The 26,756-nt window shown below is 45.0% G+C and overlaps 1 protein-coding gene across 2 annotated transcripts in view; it reads right to left on the bottom strand.

Moving 5' to 3' along the window:
* kcnab1a (potassium voltage-gated channel subfamily A regulatory beta subunit 1a) overlaps positions 1–26,756 on the bottom strand; it is a 192,796-nt gene that overhangs the window by 12,602 nt on the left and 153,438 nt on the right. For both annotated transcript variants that reach the window (XM_055895049.1, XM_055895050.1), the window contains exons 4-8: positions 17,203–17,282; positions 17,041–17,085; positions 10,327–10,371; positions 9,845–9,888; positions 8,566–8,652 (exon numbers count right to left, since the gene is read on the bottom strand). In XM_055895049.1, coding sequence (XP_055751024.1) covers positions 8,566–8,652; positions 9,845–9,888; positions 10,327–10,371; positions 17,041–17,085; positions 17,203–17,282 — 301 coding nt within the window. The remainder of the gene's footprint in view (positions 1–8,565; positions 8,653–9,844; positions 9,889–10,326; positions 10,372–17,040; positions 17,086–17,202; positions 17,283–26,756) is intronic.

The raw sequence follows: 26,756 nt of genomic DNA, 5'->3' as shown, positions 1-26,756 counted from the left end.
TGTTTTTTTCTATGTTTTGTTCTGTATTTATATTTCTATGTGTTTGGCCTAGTATGGTTCTCAATCAGAGACAGGTGTCAGTCGTTGTCTTTGACTGGGAGCCATATTTAGGTAGCCTGTTTTCTATTGTGTTTTGTGGGTGATTGTTTCCTGTTTCCTGTGTTCGTACCATACGGTACTGTTTCAGATTTCATGTATTCTCTTGTTCTTTTGTATTTTGTATTCATTCTCGATTAAATAATATTATGGATACGTACCACGCTGCATTTTGGTCCTCCACTCCTTCCACCAATGAAAGCCGTCACAATAATAATAATAAGTATGTTACTGCTTACTATGCAGATGAACAGTGTCCCTCAGGCTATGGCAGGCAAGTACATATTTGGCATTGCTTCTTCGCCCATGAGTATTCTTTTTTCCTCTGGGTTTAATAAGTTAACATTTGGAATAAATGTGGTAATTTCTGTGAATAATGAATCTCTTGGTGAGGAATATTTCTCACAATAGAGGAGAAAGTGGATCTCTATTTCTACATCCCCTGTTGTGCAGTGACCACATACACGCTCATCTTCGGGTAGCCATGTCTATTTTATATCTGCCGGTTGCTATTGCCAATCGGTGGTCACTCAGCCTGTACTTGGTAAAGATCTGTCTCTGCTTCGTATCTCTGACTGTCACGCCCTGGCCTTAGTTATCTTTGTTTTCTTTATTATTTTGGTTAGGTCAGGTTGTGACATGGGGGATTTATGTGTTTTGACTTGTCTAGAGGTTTTGTATGTTTATGGGGTGTTTTCTAGTCTAGGTGTTTGTATGTCGATGGTTGCCTAGATTGGTTCTCAATTAGAGGCAGCTGTTTATCATTGTCTCTGATTGGGAACCATATTTAGGCAGCCATATTCTTTAGGGATTTCGTGGGTTATTGTCTATGTGTAAGTTGCCTGTGTCTGCACTTGTCATTTATAGCTTCACGTTCGTTTTGTTGTTTTGTATTAGTCTGTTTAGTGTTTCTCTTCGTTTATTAAAAAGAAGATGTATTCATATCACGCTGCGCCTTGGTCCTCCTCTCTTCATCCAAACGACGAACGTGACACTGACAGAGTAGAGATAATCAACCAATTCATATTCTCTGTTTAGGGCCAGATAGCAATTTAGTCGGCTTTGGATTTTGTTTCGTTTTTCCTATGTTGTAAACATGAGTCTTTTGATTGGTTCATGATTATGTTTATTTGAATTCTTTAATCAGTGCTGGTGTCAGCTTGGTTGGTGAGGTCCAACAACAGCTGATTGAGAGGGCTAATTTCTGGGCTCAGCTCTTGGGTTTGAAGTGCTTTGAATTAGGGACTTGAATTTGGACTTGAATTTAGGTGTAGCCAAAATGTAATGATTTTTTTTTGTACTTTCATTACCACTAGAAAGCGGCCCAGTACTGCCCTACATGCATTTGTTGGTGTATTTCTCTGGACTGACATTTTCAGACATAATTTTCCATGTAGGGCTTCATTTGGATGTTTGTCCCACATTTTAAATTCCAGTTTATTGAGTGGCCCCCAAACATCACTTCCGTAAGAGCTGTTGGTAAGATTACACTGTCAAATATTTTGGTCCAAATTTTAATTGGGGCTGCATAATGATCCAACATGTCTGTGGAGAATTTTGAAGAATAGTCCTTCATGCCAAATAGAATCGAATGCTTTTTTAAAGTCAATAAAACAAGCGGTGGACGTGTTTATTAATTAGTGTTTGTAAGGTGTATATATGATCAGTAGGGAGAAAGACAATTTTACATTTAGGTTTGAATTATTGAATTCAGAATGCTACAGAAAGCCTTTCCCAATTTGCTGTTTACACAAATTCCCTTGTAATTATTAGGGTCTGATTTGTCTCCACTTTTGTGGATCTCTCTCTCTCTCTCTCTCTCTCTCTCTCTCTCTCTCTCTCTCTCTCTCTCTCTCTCTCTCTCTCTCCTCTCTCTCCTCTCTCTCTCTCTCTCTCTCTCTCTCTCTCTCTCTCTCTCTCTCTCTCTCTCTCTCTCTCTCTCTCTCTCTCTCTCTCTCTCTCTCTCTCTCAAGTATCCCTTTTCTCTATCTCTCTCGCACTACGCTGTCTGGAAGGAGTAAGGAGAAGGAGTGAAGCTAGAGCTGGGGCAGAATTGTTCATCACACAATAGTGCTATAGAGAGAACAAAACAAGTGGGAGAGGAGAGAGGTGGAGTAGTGAAGGGAGAGAGGGAATGAGGAGGAGAGGAGAGAGGTGGAGTAGTGAAGGGAGAGAGGAAATGAGGAGGAGAGGAGGGAGGTGGAGGAGTGAAGGGAGAGAGGGAATGAGGAGGAAAGGAGGGAGGTGGAGGAGTGAAGGGAGAGAGGGGAGGAGGGGAGGGAGGTGGAGGAGTGAAGGGAGAGAGGGAATGAGGAGGAGAGGAGGGAGGTGTAGTGAAGGGAGAGATGGAATGAGGAGGAGAGGAGGGAGATGGAGGAGTGAAGGGAGAGAGGGAATGAGGAGGAGAGGAGGGAGGTGGAGGAGTGAAGGGAGAGAGGGAAGGAGGAGGAGAGGAAGGAGGTGGAGGAGTGAATGGGAGAGAAGGGAGGAGTTGGAGAGGAAGATAGGATAGAGGTATAGTACAAGGAGAGAGAAAGATGCTTCCAGATGGGTAGATAGGCTCACATCAACACCATTATAACAGAAACCCTAAACCCACTCCAATTTGCATACCGCACCAACAGATCCACAGATGATGCAATCTCTATTGCACTCCACACTGCCCTTTCCCACATGGACAAAAGGAACACCTATGTGAGAATGCTATTCATTGACTACAGGTCAGCGTTCAACACCGCAGTGCCCTCAAAGCTCATCACTAAGCCAAGGACCCTGGGACTAAACACCTCCCTCTGCAACTGGATCCTGGACTTCCTGACGGACCGCCCCAGGTCCTTGGTAGGTAACAACACATCCGCCATGCTGATCCTCAACACGGGGGCCCCTCAGGGGTGCGTGCTCAGTCCCCTCCTGTACTCCCTGTTCACTCATGACTGCACGGCCAGGCACGACTCCAACACCATCATTAAGTTTGCTGATGACACAACAGTGGAAGGCCTGATCACAGACAACGATAAGACAGCCTGTAGAGAGGAGGTCAGAGACCTGACTGTGCGGTGCCAGGACAACAACCTCTCCCTCAACGTGATCAAGACAAAGGAGATGATTGTGGACTACAGGAAAAGGAGGGCCGAGCACGCCCCCATTCTCATCTGCAGTGGAGCAAGTTGAGCGATTCAAGTTCCTTGGTGTCCACATCACCAACAAACTAACATGGTTCAAGCACACCAAGACAGTTGTGAAGAGGGCACGACAAAACCTATTACCCCTCAGGAGACTGAAAAGATTTGGAACGGGTCCTCAGATCCTCAAAAGGTTTTACAGCTGCACCATCGAGAGCATCCTGACGGGTTGCATCACTACCTGGTATGGCAACTGCTCTGCTTCTGACCGCAAGGCACTACAGAGGGTAGCGCGTACGGCCCAGTACACCACCGGGGCCAAGCTTCCTGCCATCCAAGACCTCTACACCAAGCGGTGTCAGAGGAAGGCCCTAAAAATTGTCAAAGACTCCAGGCACCCTAGTCATAGACTGTTCTCTCTGCTACCGCAAGGCAAGAGGAATCGGAGCCCCAAGTCTAGCTCCAAGAGACTTCTAAACAGCTTCTACCCCCCCAAGCCATAAGACTCCTGAACATCTAATCCAATGGCTACCTAGACTATTTGCATTGACCCCCCCCCCCCCCATCCCCCTACGCTGCAGCTACTCTCTGTTATTATCAATGCATAGCCAATGTAATAACTCTACCTACATGTACATAATTACCTCAATTACCTCGACACCGGTACCCCCGCACATTGACACATTAACTCTCTACCGGTAGCCCCTGTTAATAGCCCCTGTTAAATGTTATTTACTGCTGCTCTTTAATTATTTGTTATACTTTCTTTCTTAGAAATTTTCTTAAAACTGCATTGTTGGTTAAGAGCTTCTAAGTAAACATTCCACTGTAAGGTGGTATTCGGTGCATGTGACTAACACAACTTCATTTGATTTGATTTGATAGGGGAATGATAAATAGAAAGATTGGAAAAGAAAAATTTAAGAATGTGGCAGAAAGAGGGAGGAGGAGGAGGAGAAAGACATTTTAAAAAAGGAACTCTATTTTAGAATAATTTTCTATCGGGAGCTCTGGGTCAGAATGCACTTGGCAAAGAAACACAAGCACTATGCCGCCGTGACGGGCGGAGAGCTTTACAACTACATGGTCTCTTTCGCCACAGAAAGAGACAGATTTACACTATATGCATTAACCTGTCTGGCCGAGGCGTTCCGCTAGTGGAACTCCTCCAGCATTCCACTGAAAAGGCAGAGCGCGAAATTCCCAAAATATTTTTTAGAAATATTTAACTTTCACACATTAACAAGTCCAATACAGCAAATGAAAGATACACATCTTGTGAATCCAGTCAACATGTCCGATTTTTTAAATGTTTTACAGCGAAAACAGCACGTATATTTATGTTAGCTCACCACCAAATACAAAGAAGGACAGACATTTTTCACAGCACAGGTAGCATGCACAAAGCCAACCTAACTAACCAAGAACCAACCTAACTAACCAAGAAACAACTTCATCAGATGACAGTCTTATAACATGTTACACAATAAATGTATGTTTTGTTCGAAAGATTTGCATATTTGAGGTATAAATCAGGTTTACATTGCAGCTACCATCACAGCTACCGTCAAAAATAGCACCAAAGCAGCCAGAGTAATTATAGAGACCAACGTGGAATACCTAAATACTCATCATAAAACATTTCTGAAAAATGCATTGTGTACAGCAAATGAAAGACAAGCATCTTGTGAATCCAGCCAATATTTCAGATTTTTTAAGTGTTTTACAGCGAAAACAAAATATAGCATTATATTAGCTTACTACAATAGCCTACACACAACAGCATTCATTAACCCTAGTTATTGATGAAGAAACAGGGCCTACCTGTACCCTAGTTATTGATGAGACAACAGGCCCTACCTGTACCCTAGTTATTGATGAAGAAACAGGCCCTACCTGTACACTAGTTATTGATGAAGAAACAATAGGCCCTACCTGTACCCTAGTTATTGATGAAGAAACAGGCCCTACCTGTACCCTAGTTATTGATGAAGAAACAGGCCCTACCTGTACACTAGTTATTGATGAAGAAACAATAGGCCCTACCTGTACCCTAGTTATTGATGAAGAAACAGGCCCTACCTGTACACTAGTTATTGATGAAGAAACAGGCCCTACCTGTACACTAGTTATTGATGAAGAAACAGGCCCTACCTGTACACTAGTTATTGATGAAGAAACAGGCCCTACCTGTACCCCAGTTATTGATGAGACAACAGGCCCTACCTGTACCCTAGTTATTGATGAAGAAACAGGCCCTACCTGTACCCTGGTTATTGATGAGACAACAGGCCCTACCTGTACCCTAGTTATTGATGAAGAAACAGGCCCTACCTGTACCCTAGTTATTGATGAAGAAACAGGCCCTACCTGTACACTAAATATTGATGAAGAAACAGGTCCTACCTGTACACTAGTTATTGATGAGGAAACAGGCCCTACCTGATCCCTAGTTATTGATGAGGAAACAGGCCCTACCTGTACTCTAGTTATTGATGAAGAAACAGGCCCTACCTGTACTCTAAATATTGATGAAGAAACAGGTCCTACCTGTACACTAGTTATTGATGAGGAAACAGGCCCTACCTGTACCCTAGTTATTGATGAAGTAACAGGCCCTACCTGTACACTAAATATTGATGAGGAAACAGGACCTACCTGTACCCTAGTTATTGATGAATGGAAAAAAAGTTACTTGTCTAACAGAACACAGATGGTGTTCTTTAATGGAAGCCTCTCAAATATAATCCAGCTAGGATCAGGAATTCCCCAGGGTAGCTGTTTAGGCTTCTCACTTTTTTCAATTTTTACTAACGATATGCCACTGACTTTGAGTAAAACCAGTGTGTCTATGTATGCAGATGACTCAACACTCTACACATCAGCTACTACAGCGACTTAAATGACTGCAACACTCAACAAAGAGCTGCAGTTAGTTTCAGAGTGGGTGGCAAGGAATAATTTAGCCCTAAATATTTCTAAAACTAAAAGCATTGTATTTGCAACAAAACACTCACTAAACCCTAAACCTCAACTAAATCTTATAAAAAATAATGTGTAAATTGAGCAAGTTGAGATGACTAAACTGCGTGGAGTAACCCTAGATCGTAACTGTAATGGTCGAAACATATTGATGCAGTAGTAGCTAAGATGGGGAGAAGTCTGCCTATAATAAAGCTGTGCTATGTCTACTTAACAACACTATCAATAAGGCAGGTCCTACAGGCCCTAGTTTTGTGGCACCTGACCACACGACTGAACAGTAGTCAAGGTGCGACAAAACTAGGGCCTGTAGGACCTGCCTTGTTGATAAGTGCACCAGTCCCTCCTGCAGCAAAGCACCCCCACAACATGATGCTGCCACACCCGTGCTTCACGGTTGGGATGGTGTTCTTTGGCTGCAAGCCTCCCCCTTTTTCCTCCAAACATAACGATGGTCATTGTGGCCAAACAGTTCTTTTTTCGTTTCATCAGACCAGAGGACAATTCTCCAAAAAGTACGATCTTTGTCCCCATGTGAAGATGCAAACCGTAGTCTGGCTTTTTTATGGGTTTTTTGGAGCAGTGGCTTCTTCCTTGCTGAGTGGCCTTTCACGTTATGTTGAAATAGGACTTGTTTTACTGTGGATATAGATCCTTTTGTATCTGTTTCCTCCAGCATCTTCACAAGGTCCTTTGCTGTTGTTTTGGGATTGATTTGCACTTTTCGCACCAAAGTACGCTCATCTCTAGGAGACAGAACGCGCCGCCTTCCTGAGTTGTATGACGGCTGCGTGGTCCCATGGTGTTAATACTTGCATACTATTATTTGTACAGATGAATGTGGTACCTTCAGGCGTTTGGAAATTGCTCTCAAGGATGAAACAGACTTGTGGAGGTCTACAATTTTTTTCCTGAGGTCTTGGCTGATTTCTTTTGATTTTCCCATCATGTCAAGCAAAGAGGCACTGAGTATGAATGTAGGCCTTGAAATACATCCCCAGGTACACCTCCAATTGACTCAAATTATGTCAATTAGCCTATCAGACGCTTCTAAAGCCAATTTTCCAAGCTGTTTAAAGGCACAGTCAACTTAGTGTATGTAAACTTCTGACCCACTGGAATCGTGATGCAGTGAATTATTAGTGAAATAATCTGTCTGTAAACAATTGTTGGAGAAATTACTTATGTCATGCACAAGGTAGATGTCCTAACCGACTTGACAAAACTATAGTTTGTTAACTTGTGGAGTGTTTGAAAAGCTAGTTTTATTGACTCCAACCTAAGTGTATGTAAACTTCCGACTTCAGCTGTACCTTAATAGAAAATGCCAAGTAAAAGTGTTAGTCCCCCAGTAAAATACTACTTGAGCAAAAGTCCAAAATTATTTGGTTTTAAATAGACTTAAGTACCAAAAGTGAATGTAATTACAAAAAAAATACTTAAGTATCAACATTCAAAGTAAATGCTTTAAATAATTTCAAATTCCTTTTATTAAGCAAACCAGACATATAACCTGAGACACACCCTGACACTTTCAAACAAAGTATTTGTGTTTCGTGATATCAGAGACAATAGGGATGATCACGTGTCCTCTTGGTAAGTACGTGAATTGGACAGTTTTTTTGTCCTAAGCATTCGAAACGTAACGAGTACTTTTGGCTGTCAGGGAAAATATATGGAGTAAAAAGTACAATATTTTCTTTAGGAATGTCGTGGAGTAAAAGTAAAAGTTGTCAAAAATATTATCTGTCTGTCTGTCTGTCTGTCTGTCTGTCTGTCTGTCTGTCTGTCTGTCTGTCTGTCTGTCTGTCTGTGTGTGTGTGTGTGTCTAAATCCTGATTCTGGTCTGTCTGTCTGTCTGTCTGTCTGTCTGTGTGTGTGTGTGTGTGTGTAAATCCTGATTCTGGTCTGTCTGTCTGTCTGTCTGTCTGTCTGTCTGTCTGTCTGTCTGTCTGTCTGTCTGTCTGTGTGTGTGTGTGTGTCTAAATCCTGATTCTGGTCTGTCTGTCTGTCTGTCTGTCTGTCTGTCTGTCTGTCTGTCTGTCTGTGTGTGTGTGTGTGTGTGTGTGTCTAAATCCTGATTCTGGTCTGTCTGTCTGTCTGTCTGTCTGTCTGTCTGTCTGTCTGTCTGTCTGTCTAAATCCTGATTCTGCTCTGTTTGTTAGCCTGACATAGAAAATCCACTGCTTGCATTAACTGCCTAAATGTTGCTGGACCCCAGGAAAAGTAGCTTCTGCCTTGGCAGTAGCTGATGGGGATCCTTAATAAATACAAACACAAAACAATCAGATCAGATTTTTCAGACTATGAGACTAATCAACCAATTGCTCGGTCCCCAATGGTGAATGTTGATAGACTGACTCACCCTCCATGGGCGTGTTGGTGTCGGGGCGGTTTGCGAAGACCACGTCTACATATTCCAGCTGCAACCTCTGGAGAGAGCCCTTCAGACCTGGAGGGGAGAGGAGGAGGGAGAGGAGAGGAAGGGAGACGAGGAGGGGAGAGGAGGAAGGGAGGGGAGGAGAGAGGAGGAGGGGAGGGGAGGAGGGGAGAAGAGGGGAGAAGAGACGAGGGGAGAGGAGGAGGGGAGACGAGGAGAGAGGAGGAAGGAAGAAGAGGGGAGAGGAGGGAGGGAGACGAGGGGAGAGGAGGAGTGGAGAGGAGGAGGGGAGACGAGGAGAGAGGAGGAAGGGAGAAGAGGGGAGAGGAGGAGGGGAGACGAGGAGGGGAGACGAGGAGAGAGGAGGGGAGAAGAGGGGAGAGGAGGAGGGGAGACGAGGAGAGAGCAGGAAGGGAGAAGAGGGGAGAGGAGGGAGGGAGACGAGGGGAAAGGAGGAGGGGAGGGGAGGAGAGAGGAGGAAGGGAGAAGAGGGGAGAGGAGGAGGGGAGAGGAGAAGGGGAGGAGGGGAGGTGAGGGGAGGGGAGAAGAGGGGAGGAGAGAGAGGAGAGAGGGGAGGGGAGGGGAGAGAGAGAGAGAGAGGGGAGAGAATAGGGGACAGGAGGGGGGGAAACATATCAGGGGAGAAGAGAAGAGGGGAGGAGAGAGGAGCAGAGGAGGACGGGAGATGAGGGGAGACGAGGAGAGAGTAGGAAGGGAGAAGAGGGGAGAGGAGGAGGGGAGAAGAGGAGGGGAGAGGAGGAGGGGAGACGAGGGGAGAGGAGGAAGGGAGAAGACGGGAGAGGAGGAGGGGAGGAGGGGAGAAGAGAAGAGGGGAGGGGAGAGAGAGACGAGGGGAGGGGAGAGAGAGGAGAGAGGGAAGGGGAGGGGAGAGAGAGAGGAGGGGAGGGGAGAGAGAGGAGGGGAGGGGAGAGAGAGGAGAGAGGAGAGAATAGGGGACAGGAGGGGGGGAAACATAGGAGGGGAGAAGAGAAGAGGGGAGGGGAGAGAGAGGAGGGGAGGGGAGAGGAGGAGGGGAGGAGAGAAGAGGGGAGAGGAGGAGGGGAGGAGAGAAGAGGGGAGAGGAGGAGGGGAGGAGAGAAGAGGGGAGAGGAGGAGGGGAAACATAGGAGGGGAGAGGAGATATCAACCAATACAGTTCATAGGGGTGAGACGGATGAGACCGGGTGAGACGGGGTGAGATAGGGTGTGTGTGTGTGTGTGTGTGCTGTGTGTGTGTGTGTGTGTGCGTGCTGTGTGGCCTTACCTTCAATAATGTGTTTCCTTGAAAGGCCTCTTTCAGTCTCTGCCCTGTGGGCACAGACAGGACAGAAGGTCAACACGTTCAACTCTGTTTCTCTGCTCACTGCTGATACTCAACCTTCTCAGTGCTTGCCCACTTCTGTGTGTTTCTGTCTGTCTGTGTGTGTGTGTGTGTGTGTGTGTGTGTGTGTGTGTGTGTGTGTGTGTGTGTGTGTGTGTGTGTGTGTGTGTGTGTGTGTGTGTGTGTGTGTGTGTGTGTGTGTGTGTGTGTGTGTGTGTGTGTGTGTGTGTGTGTGTGTGTGTGTGTACGCGTGGGTGTGTGGTATCAGACAATGTCCCCCGGTCAGCAGAACAGGAGAGTATGACAGGATATTAACAGTAAAGAGGTACAGAAGCAGAGAAAGAAAAGTCATGTAGGTGTTTGTGTAAAGAGCTGAGCTCTGCAGAATTTGAAACATAGTTAAGACTTTTTGAACAGGCACTTACTTTCCTCCCCAGTACAGCTTGGTAGTGATGACCAGACTTGATCGTCTAGAGAGAGAGGAAGAGGGATAGAGAGAGGGATAGAGAGAGTGATAGAGAGAGGGATAGAGAGAGAGAGAGAGAGAGAGAGAGAGAGAGACAGAGAGAGACAGAGAGAGACAGAGAGAGACAGAGAGAGACAGAGAGAGAGTGAGAGAGACAGAGAGACAGAGAGAGAGAGAGAGACAGAGACAGAGACAGAGAGAGAGAAAAGGAGAGGGGGAGAAAGAGAGAGACAGAGAGAGAGAAAAGGAGAGGGGGAGAAAGAGAGAGACAGAGAGAGAGAAAGGAGAGGGGGAGAAAGAGAGAGAGACAGAGAGAGACAGAGAGAGAGAGAGAGGAAGAGACAGAAAGGGAGAGGGAGAGGAAGAGAGAGAGAAGGAGAGAGAGAGGAGAGGAGGAGAGAGTTAGAGAGGAGAGAGAGAGGAAGAGTGTGTGAGAGAGAGAGAAAGAGAAATAGAGAGAAAAAGAGATGGAGAGAGAGAGGACAGAGAGAGAGAGAGAGAGAGAGATGAGAGAGAAAGAGAGATGAGAGAGAGAAATAGAGAGAAATAGAGAGAAAGAGAGATGAGAGAGAGAGGACAACGAGAGAGACGAAGAGGGAGGGAGAGAATTCGAGAGAAACGACATGTATCAATATAGAGATGACAGGTATCAGTAGAGAGATGACAGGTATCAATATAGAGATGACAGGTATCAGTAGAGAGATGACAGGTATCAATAGAGAGATGACAGGTATCAATATAGAGATGACAGGTATCAATAGAGAGATGACAGGTATCAATAGAGAGATGACAGGTATCAATAGAGAGATGACAGTTATCAATAGAGAGATGACAGGTATCAATAGAGAGATGACAGTTATCAATATAGAGATGACAGGTATCAATAGAGAGATGACAGGTATCAATAGGGAGATGACAGTTATCAATAGAGAGATGACAGGTATCAATAGAGAGATGACAGGTATCAATAGAGAGATGACAGGTATCAATAGATAGATGACAGTTGTCAAAGTGATTCAGAAGGCTATTGTGTTTATCTAACTACATTGTCTGACCCTCTCTCCCTCCCTTTCCCATCATTATGTCCATGTAGGTTAGTGTCAATGAGTTGTGGTCCATGAGTGACACTGCTGCTGTCCTACATTCTGTACTGCCAGACAGGAATGAGTATTTACCAGTTCCGCTACGTAATGACAAAGGGAGGGAACCAACTGCAATGACAGAACATTGTGACATAACAGCTAGGTCACGTCAACAAGACCAGGAGATACAGAGAGACATATTTCTATATGTATAACACACACACGCACGCACGTAAACACACGTAAATGCGCACACACACACACACACACACACACACACACACACACACACACACACACACACACTACATACACACACACACACACACACACACACACACACACACACACACACACACACACACACACACACACACACACACACACACACACACACACACACACACACACACACACACACACACACACACACACACACACTACATACACACACACACACACACACACACACACACACACACACACACACTACATACACACACACACACACACACACACACACACACACACACACACACACACACACACACACACACACACACACACACACACACACACACACACACACACACACACACTACATACACACACACACACACACACACACACACACACACACACACACACACACACACACACACACACACACACACACACACACACACACACTACATACACACACACACACACACACACACACACACACACACACACACACACACACACACACACACACACACACACACACACACACACACACACACACACACACACACACACACACACACACACACACTACATACACACACACACACACACACTATACGCACAAACAAAAATATAAACACAACATGCAACAATTTCAAAGATTTTATTGAGTTACAGTTCAAGGAAATCAGTCAATTTAAATACATTTATTAGGTCCTAATCTATAGATTTCACATTACTGGGAATACAGATATGCATCTGTTGGTCACAGATACCTTAAGGGTGAATTGGTGTGTGAGAGATATATTATGTATAACCTACCTAAAAACAAGAGATCACTATGTGCACAGGTAAGATCAGGGATATTTTCTCTGTGTATTGAAACAGGTCAGATCAGGGATATTGTCTCTGTGTATTGAAACAGGTCAGATCAGGGATATTGCCTCTGCGTATTGAAACAGGTCAGATCAGGGATATTGCCTCTGCGTATTGAAACAGGTCAGATCAGGGATATTGCCTCTGCGTATTGAAACAGGTCAGATCAGGGATTTACATTTACATTTAAGTCATTTAGCAGACGCTCTTATCCAGAGCGACTTACAAATTGGAAAGTTCATACATATTCATCCTGGTCCCCCTGTGGGGAATGAACCCACAACCCTGGCATTGCAAGCGCCATGCTCTACCAACTGAGCCACATGGGACCATTGCCTCTGCGTATTGAAACAGGTCAGATCAGGGATATTGTCTCTGTGTATTGAAACAGGTCAGATCAGGGATATTGCCTCTGTGTATTGAAACAGGTCAGATCAGGGATATTGCCTCTGCGTATTGAAACAGGTCAGATCAGGGATATTGCCTCTGCGTATTGAAACAGGTCGGTATTGTGGTGAAATGGAACACAAACGACTATGTAACTTGTGACCTCGGAGAAATACAGAATGAAACTCATTTTATCCTCTATTGCCCTTTCTACCATTATGTGGCTGAGCGATGAGGAGATACTGAAATGGTTGTTTTTTCCATTGTGTATTTCCATTTGCTGAATTATTAAATAAAGCCTGGAATAAAAGAAAAAGACAAATTATAATTAAATAGAAACAAATATTTAGCTCCAGATATATAGCAAAGGGCATGTATAAATATACTGTAGATTGTGTGTAGGCCTCTGTCACACTTGAAACTTCTCTGTGTGCCAGACCGGGTTAAAACGCTTTCCGCTTTATTTTTCTGTATGTATTTATTTGTATTATTTTTACTGCTATAATTATAGCTATGATGTAGAGATTTTTTTTCATTCCTTTTTATATTTGTTTCTGTTCCCATAAGGGAAGGACTGCCAAATAGCAATTTGACACAAAAATACAATTTAATGAATAAATGAATTGAATGATTCACTCTATATAGACACAAAGAGGTACAGAGGCACACAAACACACACACGCACACAGGATGGCATGGGACACACATATAGGCACTTATATACAGATGGAACATTCATATAGGCACTTATATACAGATGGAACATTCATATAGGCACTTATATACAGATGGAACATTCATATAGACACTTAGGGATCAGTGGTCTGATGTTAAATAGGGGTCAGTGGTTTGATGTTAAGTAGGGGTCAGTGGTCTGATGTTAAGTAAGGGTTAATGGTCTAATGTTAAGTAGGGGTCAGTGGTCTAATGTTAAGTAGTGGTCAGTAGTCTGATGTTAAGTAGTGGTCAGTGGTCTGATGTTAAGTAGTGGTCAGTGGTCTAGTGTTAAGTAGTGGTCAGTAGTCTGATGTTAAGTAGTGGTCAGTGGTCTGATGTTAAGTAGGGGTCAGTGGTCTGATGTTAAGTAGGGGTTAATGGTCTGATGTTAAGTAGGGGTCAGTGGTCTAATGTTAAGTAGTGGTCAGTGGTCTGATGTTAAGTAGTGGTCAGTGGTCTGATGTTAAGTAGTGGTCAGTGGTCTGATGTTAAGTAGTGGTCAGTGGTCTGATGTTAAGTAGGGGTTAATGGTCTGATGTTAAGTAGTGGTCAGTGGTCTGATGTTAAGTAGTGGTCAGTGGTCTAATGTTAAGTAGTGGTCAGTGGTATGATGTTAAGTAAGGGTCAGTGGTATGATGTTAAGTAAGGATCAGTGGTCTAATGTTAAGTAGGGGTTAATGGTCTGATGTTAAGTAGTGGTCAGTGGTCTGATTTTAAGTATTGGTCAGTGGTCTAATGTTAAGTAGGGGTTAATGGTCTGATGTTAAGTAGTTGTCAGTGGTCTGATGTTAAGTAGTGGTCAGTGGTCTAATGTTAAGTAGTGGTCAGTGGTCTGATTTTAAGTAGTGGTCAGTGGTCTGATTTTAAGTAGTGGTCAGTGGTCTAATTTTAAGTAGTGGTCAGTGGTCTAATGTTAAGTAGTGGTTAGTGATCTGATGTTAAGTAGTGGTCAGTAGTCTAATGTTAAGTAGTAGTTAATGGTCTGATGTTAAGTAGTGGTCAGTGGTGTAATGTTAAGTAGTGGTCAGTGGTCTAATGTTAAGTAGGGGTTAATGGTCTGATGTTAAGTAGTTGTCAGTGGTCTGATGTTAAGTAGTGGTCAGTGGTCTGATGTTAAGTAGGGGTCAGTGGTTTAATGTTAAGTAGGGGTCAGTGGTCTAATGTTAAGTAGTGGTCAGTGGTCTAATGTTAAGTAGTGGTCAGTTGTCTAATGTTAAGTAGGGGTCAGTGGTCTAATGTTAAGCAAGGATCAGTGGTCTGATGTTAAGTAGTGGTCTAATGTTAAGTAGGGGTTAATGGTCTAATGTTAAGTAGGGGTCAGTGGTCTAATGTTAAGTAGTAGTTAATGGTCTGATGTTAAGTAGTGGTCAGTTGTCTGATGTTAAGTAGTGGTCAGTGGTCTAATGTTAAGTAGGGGTTAATGGTCTAAAGTTAAGTAGTGGTCAGTGGTCTAATGTTAAGTTGTGGTAAGTGGTCTAATGTTAAATAGTGGTCAGTGGTCTAATGTTAAGTAGTGGTCAGTGGTCTAATGTTAAGTAGTAGTTAATGGTCTGATGTTAAGTAGTGGTCAGTGGTCTGATGTTAAGTAGTGGTCAGTGGTCTAATGTTAAGTAGTAGTTAATGGTCTGATGTTAAGTAGTGGTCAGTGGTCTGATGTTGAGTAGTGGTCAGTGGTCTAATGTTAAGTAGTAGTTAATGGTCTGATGTTAAGTAGTGGTCAGTGGTGTAATGTTAATTAGTGGTCAGTGGTGTAATGTTAAGTAGTGGTCAGTGGTCTGATGTTAAGTAGTGGTTAATGGTCTGATGTTAAGTAGTGGTCAGTGGTGTAATGTTGAGTAGTGGTCAGTGGTCTAATGTTAAATAGTGGTCAGTGGTCTAATGTTAAATAGTGGTCAGTGGTCTAATGTTAAGTAGTGGTCAGTGGTCTGATGTTAAGTAGTGGTCAGTGGTCTAATGTTAAGTAGGGGTCAGTCGTCTGATGTTAAGTAGTGGTCTAATGTTAAGTAGGGGTTAATGGTCTAATGTTAAGTAGTGGTCAGTGGTCTAATGTTAAGTAGTGGTAAGTGGTCTAATGTTAAATAGTGGTCAGTGGTCTAATGTTAAGTAGTGGTCAGTGGTCTAATGTTAAGTAGTAGTTAATGGTCTGATGTTAAGTAGTGGTCAGTGGTCTGATGTTAAGTAGTGGTCAGTGGTCTAATGTTAAGTAGTAGTTAATGGTCTGATGTTAAGTAGTGGTCAGAGGTCTGATGTTGAGTAGTGGTCAGTGGTCTAATGTTAAGCAGTAGTTAATGGTCTGATGTTAAGTAGTGGTCAGTGGTGTAATTTTAATTAGTGGTCAGTGGTGTAATGTTAAGTAGTTGTCAGTGGTCTGATGTTAAGTAGTGGTTAATGGTCTGATGTTAAGTAGTGGTCAGTGGTCTAATGTTAAGTAGTGGTCAGTGGTCTAATGTTAAATAGTGGTCAGTGGTCTAATGTTAAGTAGTGGTCAGTGGTCTAATGTTAAGTAGTAGTTAATGGTTTGATGTTTAGTAGTGGTCAGTGGTGTAATGTTGAGTAGTGGTTAATGGTGTAATGTTAAGTAGTGGTTAATGATGTAATGTTAAGTAGTGGTCAGTGGTCTAATGTTAAGTAGGGGTTAATGGTTCTGAGGACCCCTTTTGATGTTCCTGGGGTCTAATTGGGGGGAATGTTTATAGTGGGACGCTTTATAGTGGTCTAAGATCAGTTACCCCCATTGGGAAACAGACTGCTTATCTAACAGATTTACTGAGAGGAACTTCAGGGGAAGGGAGGAAGTATGTGAAGGGAGGAAGTGGGTGAAGGGAGGAAGTATGTGTAGGGAGGAAGTGTGTGTGAATCTCTGTTGGAGTCTCTTCATCTTCTCCCCCCCTTCCTCTTGCCCTCCTGCTTCTCTCTAAACTTCAGTTCCTTCTGTAAGCAACTGTCAACTCCTTCACATAAAGAGTATGTCAATCAATAATGAGAGTTTGAAGGAAAACCAAGTCTTCAAAAGAAGAAAACCTCTATCTCTTCCTGGCCCTACCATGGAACTCTCAGCGGCTTCCAGCCTTCTGGAAGCATCTGCCAGTCAACATGATTACAGAGACAGGAAGTGCTTAAGTGAATCTGGCTATGAGGGGGAGTTTAGGAAAACAAAATTGCTGACAAGACAAACACACACAGACACAGACACAGACACAGACACAGACACAGACACAGACACAGACACAGACACAGACACAGACACAGACACACAGACACACAGACACACAGACACACAGACACACAGACACACAGACACACACACACACACACACACACACACACACACACACACACACACACACACACACACACACACACACACACAAAAAGTGGCCTACCTCCAGGACTTCTTTTTGATGATATTACCCAATATTGCTTCAGCTCTGAAAAGCAATGCAAAAAAGTGTCACAACTCCTCTCAGTGCTCAGAATCACATAGCCGACCATCACTTGCTATTACAGTGAAGTGACATAAAGCGTTTTACTATATCCTGACTCACTTTCCAGCAGCGTACACCTCCGCTGTGTCAAACAGATTGACCCCACTCTCATACGCTATGGTCATCAGCTGCTCGGCCACCTGGGAAAAAACACACAGAGGTCAGAGGTCACACACAGAGGTCACATCACACTCAACACTTAACATACACACATTCTCATCGTCATCGTCGTTATCATCATCAGATGTAGGAACCCCTGGTTAACAGCCAGGATTTAATCCATCTAACATCATAATGCTGTTTGGTTGGTAGAAACAGTATTTATGTCTGGCTCTGCTCCTCCTCTCAGTTCCACTGTCTTCCTTCTCTCTTCCAGGATACGGTAGACAGTGTTTCTAGTCTGCTTCTATAGTTGTCCCTCTCTAGAGAGCTGAGCTGTTCCTCTCTCCAGTGTGTCTGTGTGTCAGCGTAGCAGGATGAGGCAGCAGACTTTACACTGATTCACCCAGACTGCAGATCACACATCATAAGGCTGAATTGTTCCCAGATTAAATTGTCTTTTATAGTGCGCTTATTGCAATGAGGCTGTAAGTGAATTTGCTATAATTTCTCACTGCAGTGGTGTGAGAGCAAATGTGTGTGTGTCTCTTTGTGAGACTGGGAGTGTGAGTGTCTGTGTGTGAGACTGAGTGTGTGTGTGTGTCTGTGTGTGAGACTGAGAGTGTGTGTGTCTGTGTGTGAGACTGAGAGTGTGTGTGTGTCTGTGTGTGAGACAGTGTGTGTGTCTGTGTGTGAGACTGAGAGTGTGTGTGTGTCTGTGTGTGAGACAGAGTGTGTGTGTCTGTGTGTGAGACTGGGAGTGTGTGTGTCTGTGTGTGTGTGAGTGTGTGTGTGTCTGTGTGTGAATAACCCTCTCCCTATTTGAGTTGTATAGGACTTTGGAAGCGTTGCCACTAACGGAGTTCGCTAATCCAATCTCCTCTACCCCGCTGAGGATCAGTCCGTCAACTCTCTTCACATTATCTCTGCGGCTAGAAGTTAGGCAAGGATCCAAACCCTGGTGTGTGTGTGTGAGTGTGTGTGTGTGTGAGTGTGTGTGCGTGAATGCGGACAATCCAACCCGTCGGATGAAAGAGGAGAGAGGGATTAAAAATAAATAAAACAGAGGAATGGAGCTGGAACACTGGCTGCTCAGAATGGAGCTGGAACACTGGCTGCTCAGAATGGAACTGGAACACTGGCTGCTCAGAATGGAGCTGGAACACTGGCTGCTCAGAATGGAGCTGGAACACTGGCTGCTCAGAATGGAGCTGGAACACTGGCTGCTCAGAATGGAGCTGGAACACTGGCTGCTCAGAATGGAGCTGGAACAATGGCTGCTTAGAATGGAGCTGGAACACTGGCTGCTCAGAATGGAGCTGGAACACTGGCTGCTCAGAATGGAGCTGAAACACTGGCTGCTCAGAATGGAGCTGGAACACTGGCTGCTCAGAATGGAGCTGGAACACTGGCTGCTCAGAATGGAGCTGAAACACTGGCTGCTCAGAATGGAGCTGGAACACTGGCTGCTCAGAATGGAGCTGGAACACTGGCTGCTCAGAATGGAGCTGGAACACTGGCTGCTCAGAATGGAGCTGGAACACTGGCTGCTCATAATGGTGCTGGAACACTGGCTGCTCAGAATGGAGCTGGAACACAGGCTGCTCAGAATGGAGATGGAACAATGGCTGCTTAGAATGGAGCTGAAACACTGGCTGCTCAGAATGGAGCTGAAACACTGGCTGCTCAGAATGGAGCTGGAACACTGGCTGCTCAGAATGGAGATGAAACACTGGCTGCCCAGAATGGAGCTGGAACACTGGCTGCTGAGAATGGAACTGGAACACTGGCTGCCCAGAATGGAGCTGGAACACTGGCTGCTCAGAATGGAGCTGGAACACTGGCTGCTCAGAATGGAGCTGGAACACTGGCTGCTCAGAATGGAACTGGAACACTGGCTGCTCAGAATGGAACTGGAACACTGGCTGCTCAGAATGGAGCTGGAACACTGGCTGCTGGCTGTTTTTTTTCACGAGGTGAAAACTGTAGTCTTCAGCATTAGGTCAATGGGCTTATCTATAAACTGAAACATGACCTTCTCTGCTATAACACAGCAGAGAGAGAGAGAGAGAGGGTTTCACTTTTGTTTATTATCTACTTCACTTGCTTTGGCAATGTTAACATATGTTTCCCGGGCCAGTAAAGCCCTTAAATTGAATTGAATTGTATTGATATAAAGGAGGAGAGGAAGAGTGTGATGGAAGGAGGAGTTTCAGAGAGAAGAAGAGGCTAATTGAATGAGAGGGAAAGGGAGACGAGAGCAGTACAGAAACAATGAGACGTAAGGAGAAAAGGAGAGAGAGAAAGTCTGAAAGACGAGGTCATGGTTAGTCTGACACGACTTTATAATCACATTCATTCACTGCAATTTAAAAATCCAATTACTGCTAATCTCTGCACTGTCATCACATGAACCTCCCTACTGTCTACTTACTGCAACCCCCAGAGCTAAACACCAATCCAAACTCACAAGTCACCGTCAAACACCATCCCAAACTCACAAGTCACCGTCAAGCCCAAATTGTCCCCTTGTTACACAATAGATGTTGTGTTTTTTCATATTGTCCCCCTGTTACAACCCACATGAAAAAATACTATACTATGGTGTAAATAGTATACTATTCACTGTAGTGTTTTTGTGTTATTATCTTTGGCATATAAGTGGAGGCTTTCTCCTTGAGGAAACCTACTGGAGAAATACTAAAATAGCACATTTTCCATAACCTGTAAATAAAGTAGGGAGGTACAGTGGCTTGCGAAAGTATTCACTCCCCTTGGCATTTTTCCTATTTTGTTGCCTTACAACCTAGAATTAAAATCGATTTTTGGGGGGGTTTGTATCACTTGATTTACACAGCATGCCTACCACTTTGAAGATGCAAAATATTTTTTATTGTGAAACAAACAAGAAATAAGACAAAAAACAGAAAACTTGAGTGTGCATAACTATTCACCCCCCCAAAGTCAATACTTTGTAGAGCCACCCTTTGCAGCAATTACAGCTGCAAGTCTCTTGGGGTATGTCTCTATAAGCTTGGCACATCTAGCTCCTGGGATTTGTGTCCATACTTTAACACAATACTGCTCCAGCTCCTTCAAGTTGAATGGGTTCCGCTGGTGTACAGCAATCTTTAAGTCATACCACAGATTCTCAATTGGATTGAGGTCTGTGCCATTCTAAGACATTTAAATGTTTCCCCTTAAACCACTCGAGTGTTGCTTTAGCAGTATGCTTGGGGTCATTGTCCTGCTGGAAGGTGAACCTCCGTCCCAGCCTCAAATCTCTGGACGACTGAAACAGGTTTCCCACAAGAATTTCCCTGTATTTAGCACCATCCATCATTCCTTCAATTCTGACCAGTTTCCCAGTCCCTGCCCATGAAAAACATGATGATGTTCTTGGGGTGATGAGAGGTATTGGGTTTGCGCCAGACATAGCATTTTCTTTGATGGCCAAAAAAGCTACATTTTAGTCTCATCTGACCAGAGTACCTTCTTCCATATGTTTGGGGAGTCTCCCACATGCCTTTTGGCGAACACCAAACATGTTTGCTTATTTTCTTCTGGCCACTCTTCCATAAAGCCCAGCTCTGTGTAGTGTACGGTTTAAAGTGGTCCTATGGACAGATTCTCCAATCTCTGCTGTGGAGCTTTGCAGCACCTTCAGGGTTATCTTTGGTCTCTTTGTTGCCTCTCTGATTAATGCCCTCCTTGTCTGGTCTGTGAGTTTTGGTGGGCGGCCCTCTCTTGGCAGGTTTGTTGTGGTGCCATATTCTTTCCATTTATTAATAATGGATTTAATGGTGCTCTGTGGGATGTTCAAAGTTTTGGATATTTTTTTAGAACCCAACCCTGATCTGTACTTCTCCACAACTTTGTACCTGACCTGTTTGGAGAGCTCCTTGGTATTCATGGTGCCCCTTGCTTAGTGGTGTTGCAGACTACGGGGCCTTTCAGAACAGGTGTGTATATATAGTGTGACAGATCATGTGACACTTAGATTGCACACAGGTGGACTATATTTAACTAATTATGTGACTTCTGAAAGTAATTTGTAGCACCAGATCTTATTTAGGGGCTTCATAGCAAAGGTGGTGAATACATATGCACGCATCACTTTTCCGATTACATTTTTTTGGAATTCTTTTAAACAAGTGATTTTTTTCATTTCACTTCACCACTTCACTGGACCAGAGAGCAGAGGGACTGGACCAGAGAGCAGAGGGACTGGACCAGAGAGCAGAGGGACTGGACCAGAGAGCAGAGGGACTGGACCAGAGAGCAGAGGGACTGGACCAGAGAGCAGAGGGACTGGACCAGAGAGCAGAGGGACTGGACCGGAGAGCAGAGGGACTGGACCAGAGAGCAGAGGGACTGGACTAGAGAGCAGAGGGACTGGACCAGAGAGCAGAGGGACTGGACCAGAGAGCAGAGGGACTGGACCAGAGAGCAGAGGGACTGGACTACAGAGCAGAGGGACTGGACCAGAGAGCAGAGGGACTGGACCAGAGAGCAGAGGGACTGGACCAGAGAGCAGAGGGACTGGACTACAGAGCAGAGGGACTGGACCAGAGAGCAGAGGGACTGGACCAGAGAGCAGAGGGACTGGACCAGAGAGCAGAAGAACTGGACCAGAGAGCAGAGGGACTGGACCAGAGAGCAGAGGGACTGGACCAGAGAACAGAGGGACTGGACCAGAGAACAGAGGGACTGGACCAGAGAGCAGAGGGACTGGACCAGAGAGCAGAGGGACTGGACCAGAGAGCAGAGGGACTGGACCAGAGAGCAGAGGGACTGGACCAGAGAGCAGAGGGACTGGACCAGAGAGCAGAGGGACTGGACCAGAGAGCAGAGGGACTGGACCAGAGAGCAGAGGGACTGGACCAGAGAGCAGAGGGACTGGACCAGAGAGCAGAGGGACTGGACCAGAGAGCAGAGGGACTGGACCACAGAGCAGAGGGACTGGACCACAGAGCAGAAGGACTGGACCAGAGAGCAGAGGGACTGGACCAGAGAGCAGAGGGACTGGACCAGAGAGCAGAGGGACTGGACTAGAGAGCAGAGGGACTGGACCAGAGAGCAGAGGGACTGGACCAGAGAGCAGAGGGACTGGACCAGAGAGCAGAGGGACTGGACCAGAGAGCAGAGGGACTGGACCAGAGAGCAGAGGGACTGGACCAGAGAGCAGAGGGACTGGACCAGAGAGCAGAGGGACTGGACCAGAGAGCAGAGGGACTGGACCAGAGAGCAGAGGGACTGGACTACAGAGCAGAAGGACTGGACCAGAGAGCAGAGGGACTGGACCAGAGAGCAGAGGGACTGGACTACAGAGCAGAGGGACTGGACTGTAAGCAGGGCCAGTTGTGTGTGTTGTGGGTGGGATGTCAGACAGACAGGGACCCTGGTGCCCCAACCATAGGGGACAGTGTAGGGGTGGGAGACATGCTGTGGATAGGTGATGGGGGAGAATATGGGAACAGGGATAAGGGCTGTGGCAGTCATGATATTTTGTCAGGCGGTTTTTGTCATGCAACAGACTGCTTGTCTCACGGTAATTGACCATTAATTAACATAAACATGTGTAACATCTCCCAGCCTTTACAAATACAAGCTGCTGATGTGCACCCTTGGAACATCTACATTTACATTTAATATGCACCATCACAATAAATCCATGATTGATTTTAGTCAGGTCCCAAGAAACAGTATCATATGAAGAAGATGTATTTCAGAAGAACAGAACATGTAAGAACATCAACTGTAAGCCTCTGTTATCTGGCTAAGCTCCACGCCATAGTCTGTCGGCTTGTTCATTTAGCTTACAAGATATGTTTATAAGTCCTGTGCCATTATTTTATATTATATGATTTTTTAGTAAGAATAATATAATTGAACTTAGCTGAGTAAAATAGATAGAAAGAAAAACTTCCATTATGGAGCGACTGCGTCTATGAAGTGGCTATGTCGAGCGTAAAAGTGATCATTTGAAACAGGTCCAATATACTGTATGCTAGATTTAGATTAATTTGGCAACTTTAGTTGTGAATGATACAAACGTTGGAATGTGTTAGAAATACAAACATACTGAATATGGGCTGCACGGTGTGGGGAAAAAAGGTTGCTTTCTGTACCTCGCCTCAGGCTGCACAAGCTGTTCTCTCATCAAGTGATCATATTTTCACCCATCAGACTATTCTCAATCTAATCTCTTCTTCACTGAGATGTTAAACGAGTTTTGATTTAGAATGGCCCATTATCAAATGGGCAGGAACAGGAACAGGGACAGGGACAGGGACAGGGGACAGGGACAGGGACAGGGACAGGGACAGGGACAGGGACAGGGGACAGGAACAGGAACAGGGACAGGGACAGGGGTGGGGGTGGGGGAAAAAAGACACGTCATCTGCATACACGAATAGCGAATTGGGGCCCCACGCTTTCCCACCGGTCCATTTTGTAGGCTACTTCGGTTTTACAGAGGAGCATGTGCTGAATTCATATGAACAGCTGAAAAAAATATACTGAACAAAAAATATAAACCCAGCATGCAACATTTTCAAAGATTTTAATGAGTCACAGTTGCTATAAGGAAATCAGTCGATTGAAATGAAAAAAAGTGTTAAACAAATCAAAATATATTTTATATTTGAGATTCTTCAAATAGTCACCCTTTAACTTGATGACAGCTTTGCACACTTGTGGCATTCTCTCAACCAGCTTCATGAGGTAGTCACCTGAAATGCATCAGGTGTTTCTTGTTAAAAGTTAATTTGTGGAATTTCTTTCCTTCTTAAAGTGTTTGAGCCAATCAGTTGTGTTGTGACAAGCTAGGAGGGGTATACCTCCCTATTTGGTAAAAGACCAAGTCCATATTATGGCAAGAACAGCTCAAAAAAGCAAAGAGGAATGACAGTCCATCATTACTTTAAGACATGAAGGTCAGTCAATACGGAACATTTCAAGAAAGTTTCTTCAAGTGTTGTCGCAAAAAACATCAAGCGCTATGATGAAACTGGCTCTCATGAGGACCGCCACAGGAAAGGAAGACCCAGAGTTACCTCTGCTGCAGAGGATATGATGAAACTGGCTCTCATGAGGACCGCCACAGGAAAGAAAGACCCAGAGTTACCTCTGCTGCAGAGGATATGATGAAACTGGCTCTCATGAGGACCGCCACAGGAAAGGAAGACCCAGAGTTACCTCTGCTGCAGAGGATATGATGAAACTGGCTCTCATGAGGACCGCCACAGGAAAGAAAGACCCAGAGTTACCTCTGCTGCAGAGGATATGATGAAACTGGCTCTCATGAGGACCGCCACAGGAAAGGAAGACCCAGAGTTACCTCTGCTGCAGAGGATATGATGAAACTGGCTCTCATGAGGACCACCACAGGAAAGGAAGACCCAGAGTTACCTCTGCTGCAGAGGATATGATGAAACTGGCTCTCATGAGGACCGCCACAGGAAAGGAAGACCCAGAGTTACCTCTGCTGCAGAGGATATGATGAAACTGGCTCTCATGAGGACCGCCACAGGAAAGGAAGACCCAGAGTTACCTCTGCTGCAGAGGATATGATGAAACTGGCTCTCATGAGGACCACCACAGGAAAGGAAGACCCAGAGTTACCTCTGCTGCAGAGGATATGATGAAACTGGCTCTCATGAGGACCGCCACAGGAAAGAAAGACCCAGAGTTACCTCTGCTGCAGAGGATATGATGAAACTGGCTCTCATGAGGACCGCCACAGGAAAGAAAGACCCAGAGTTACCTCTGCTGCAGAGGATATGATGAAACTGGCTCTCATGAGGACCGCCACAGGAAAGAAAGACCCAGAGTTACCTCTGCTGCAGAGGATATGATGAAACTGGCTCTCATGAGGACCGCCACAGGAAAGGAAGACCCAGAGTTACCTCTGCTGCAGAGGATATGATGAAACTGGCTCTCATGAGGACCACCACAGGAAAGGAAGACCCAGAGTTACCTCTGCTGCAGAGGATATGATGAAACTGGCTCTCATGAGGACCGCCACAGGAAAGGAAGACCCAGAGTTACCTCTGCTGCAGAGGATATGATGAAACTGGCTCTCATGAGGACCGCCACAGGAAAGGAAGACCCAGAGTTACCTCTGCTGCAGAGGATATGATGAAACTGGCTCTCATGAGGACCGCCACAGGAAAGAAAGACCCAGAGTTACCTCTGCTGCAGAGGATATGATGAAACTGGCTCTCATGAGGACCGCCACAGGAAAGGAAGACCCAGAGTTACCTCTGCTGCAGAGGATATGATGAAACTGGCTCTCATGAGGACCGCCACAGGAAAGAAAGACCCAGAGTTACCTCTGCTGCAGAGGATATGATGAAACTGGCTCTCATGAGGACCACCACAGGAAAGAAAGACCCAGAGTTACCTCTGCTGCAGAGGATATGATGAAACTGGCTCTCATGAGGACCGCCACAGGAAAGGAAGACCCAGAGTTACCTCTGCTGCAGAGGATAAGATCATTAGAGTTACCAGCCTCAGAAATTGCAGCCCAATTGCAGCCCAACACTGCTTCACAGTGTTCAAGTAACAGACACATCTCAACATCAGCTGTTCAGAGGAGACTGTGTGAATCAGGCCTTCATGGTTGAATTACTGGACATCAATAAGAAAAAGAGACGTGCTTAGGCCAAGAACAAACAATGATTTATTTAGAATTCAAGGCACACTTAACCAGCATGGCTACCACAGCATTCTGCAGCGATACATCATCCCATCTGGTTTGGGCTTAGTGGGACTATCATTTGCTTTTCAACAGGACAATGACCCAACACACCTCCAGGCTGTGTAAGGGCTATTTGACCAAGAAGGAGAGTGATGGTGTGCTGCATCAGATGACCTGACCTCCACAATCCCCCGACCTCAATCCCCTGATGGTTTGGGATGAGTCGGACCACGGAGTGAAGGAAAAGCAGCCAAAAAGTGCTAAGCATATGTGGGAACTCCTTCAAAACTTGGAAAAGCGTTCAGGGTGAAGGTGATTGAGAGAATTCCAAGAGTGTGCAAAGCTGTCATCAAGTTAAAGGGTGACTATTTGAAGAACCTCAAATGTAAAATATATTTTGATTTGTTTAACACTTGTTTGGTTACTACATGATTCCACATCCCCATCTTCAAAGGGGGTGACACCCTAAACCCAAACTGTTATAGACCTATATCCATCCTGCCCTGCTTATCTAAAGTCTTCGAAAGCCAAGTTAATAAACAGATCACTGACCATTTCGAATCCCACCGTACCTTCTCCGCTATGCAATCCGGCTTCCGAGCCGGTCACGGGTGCACCTCAGCCACGCTCAAGGTACTAAACGATATCATAACCGCCATCGATAAAAGACAGTACTGTGCAGCCGTCTTCATCGACCTGGCCAAGGCTTTCGACTCTGTCAATCACCGTATTCTTATCTGCAGACTCAATAGCCTTGGTTTTTCTAATGACTGCCTCGCTTGGTTCACCAACTACTTCGCAGACAGAGTTC

The sequence above is a fragment of the Salvelinus fontinalis genome, chromosome 33 (assembly GCF_029448725.1).
Source record: "Salvelinus fontinalis isolate EN_2023a chromosome 33, ASM2944872v1, whole genome shotgun sequence".
NCBI classification, from domain to species: Eukaryota; Metazoa; Chordata; class Actinopteri; order Salmoniformes; family Salmonidae; genus Salvelinus; species Salvelinus fontinalis.
This window is presented reverse-complemented; position numbering and strand designations above follow the sequence as displayed.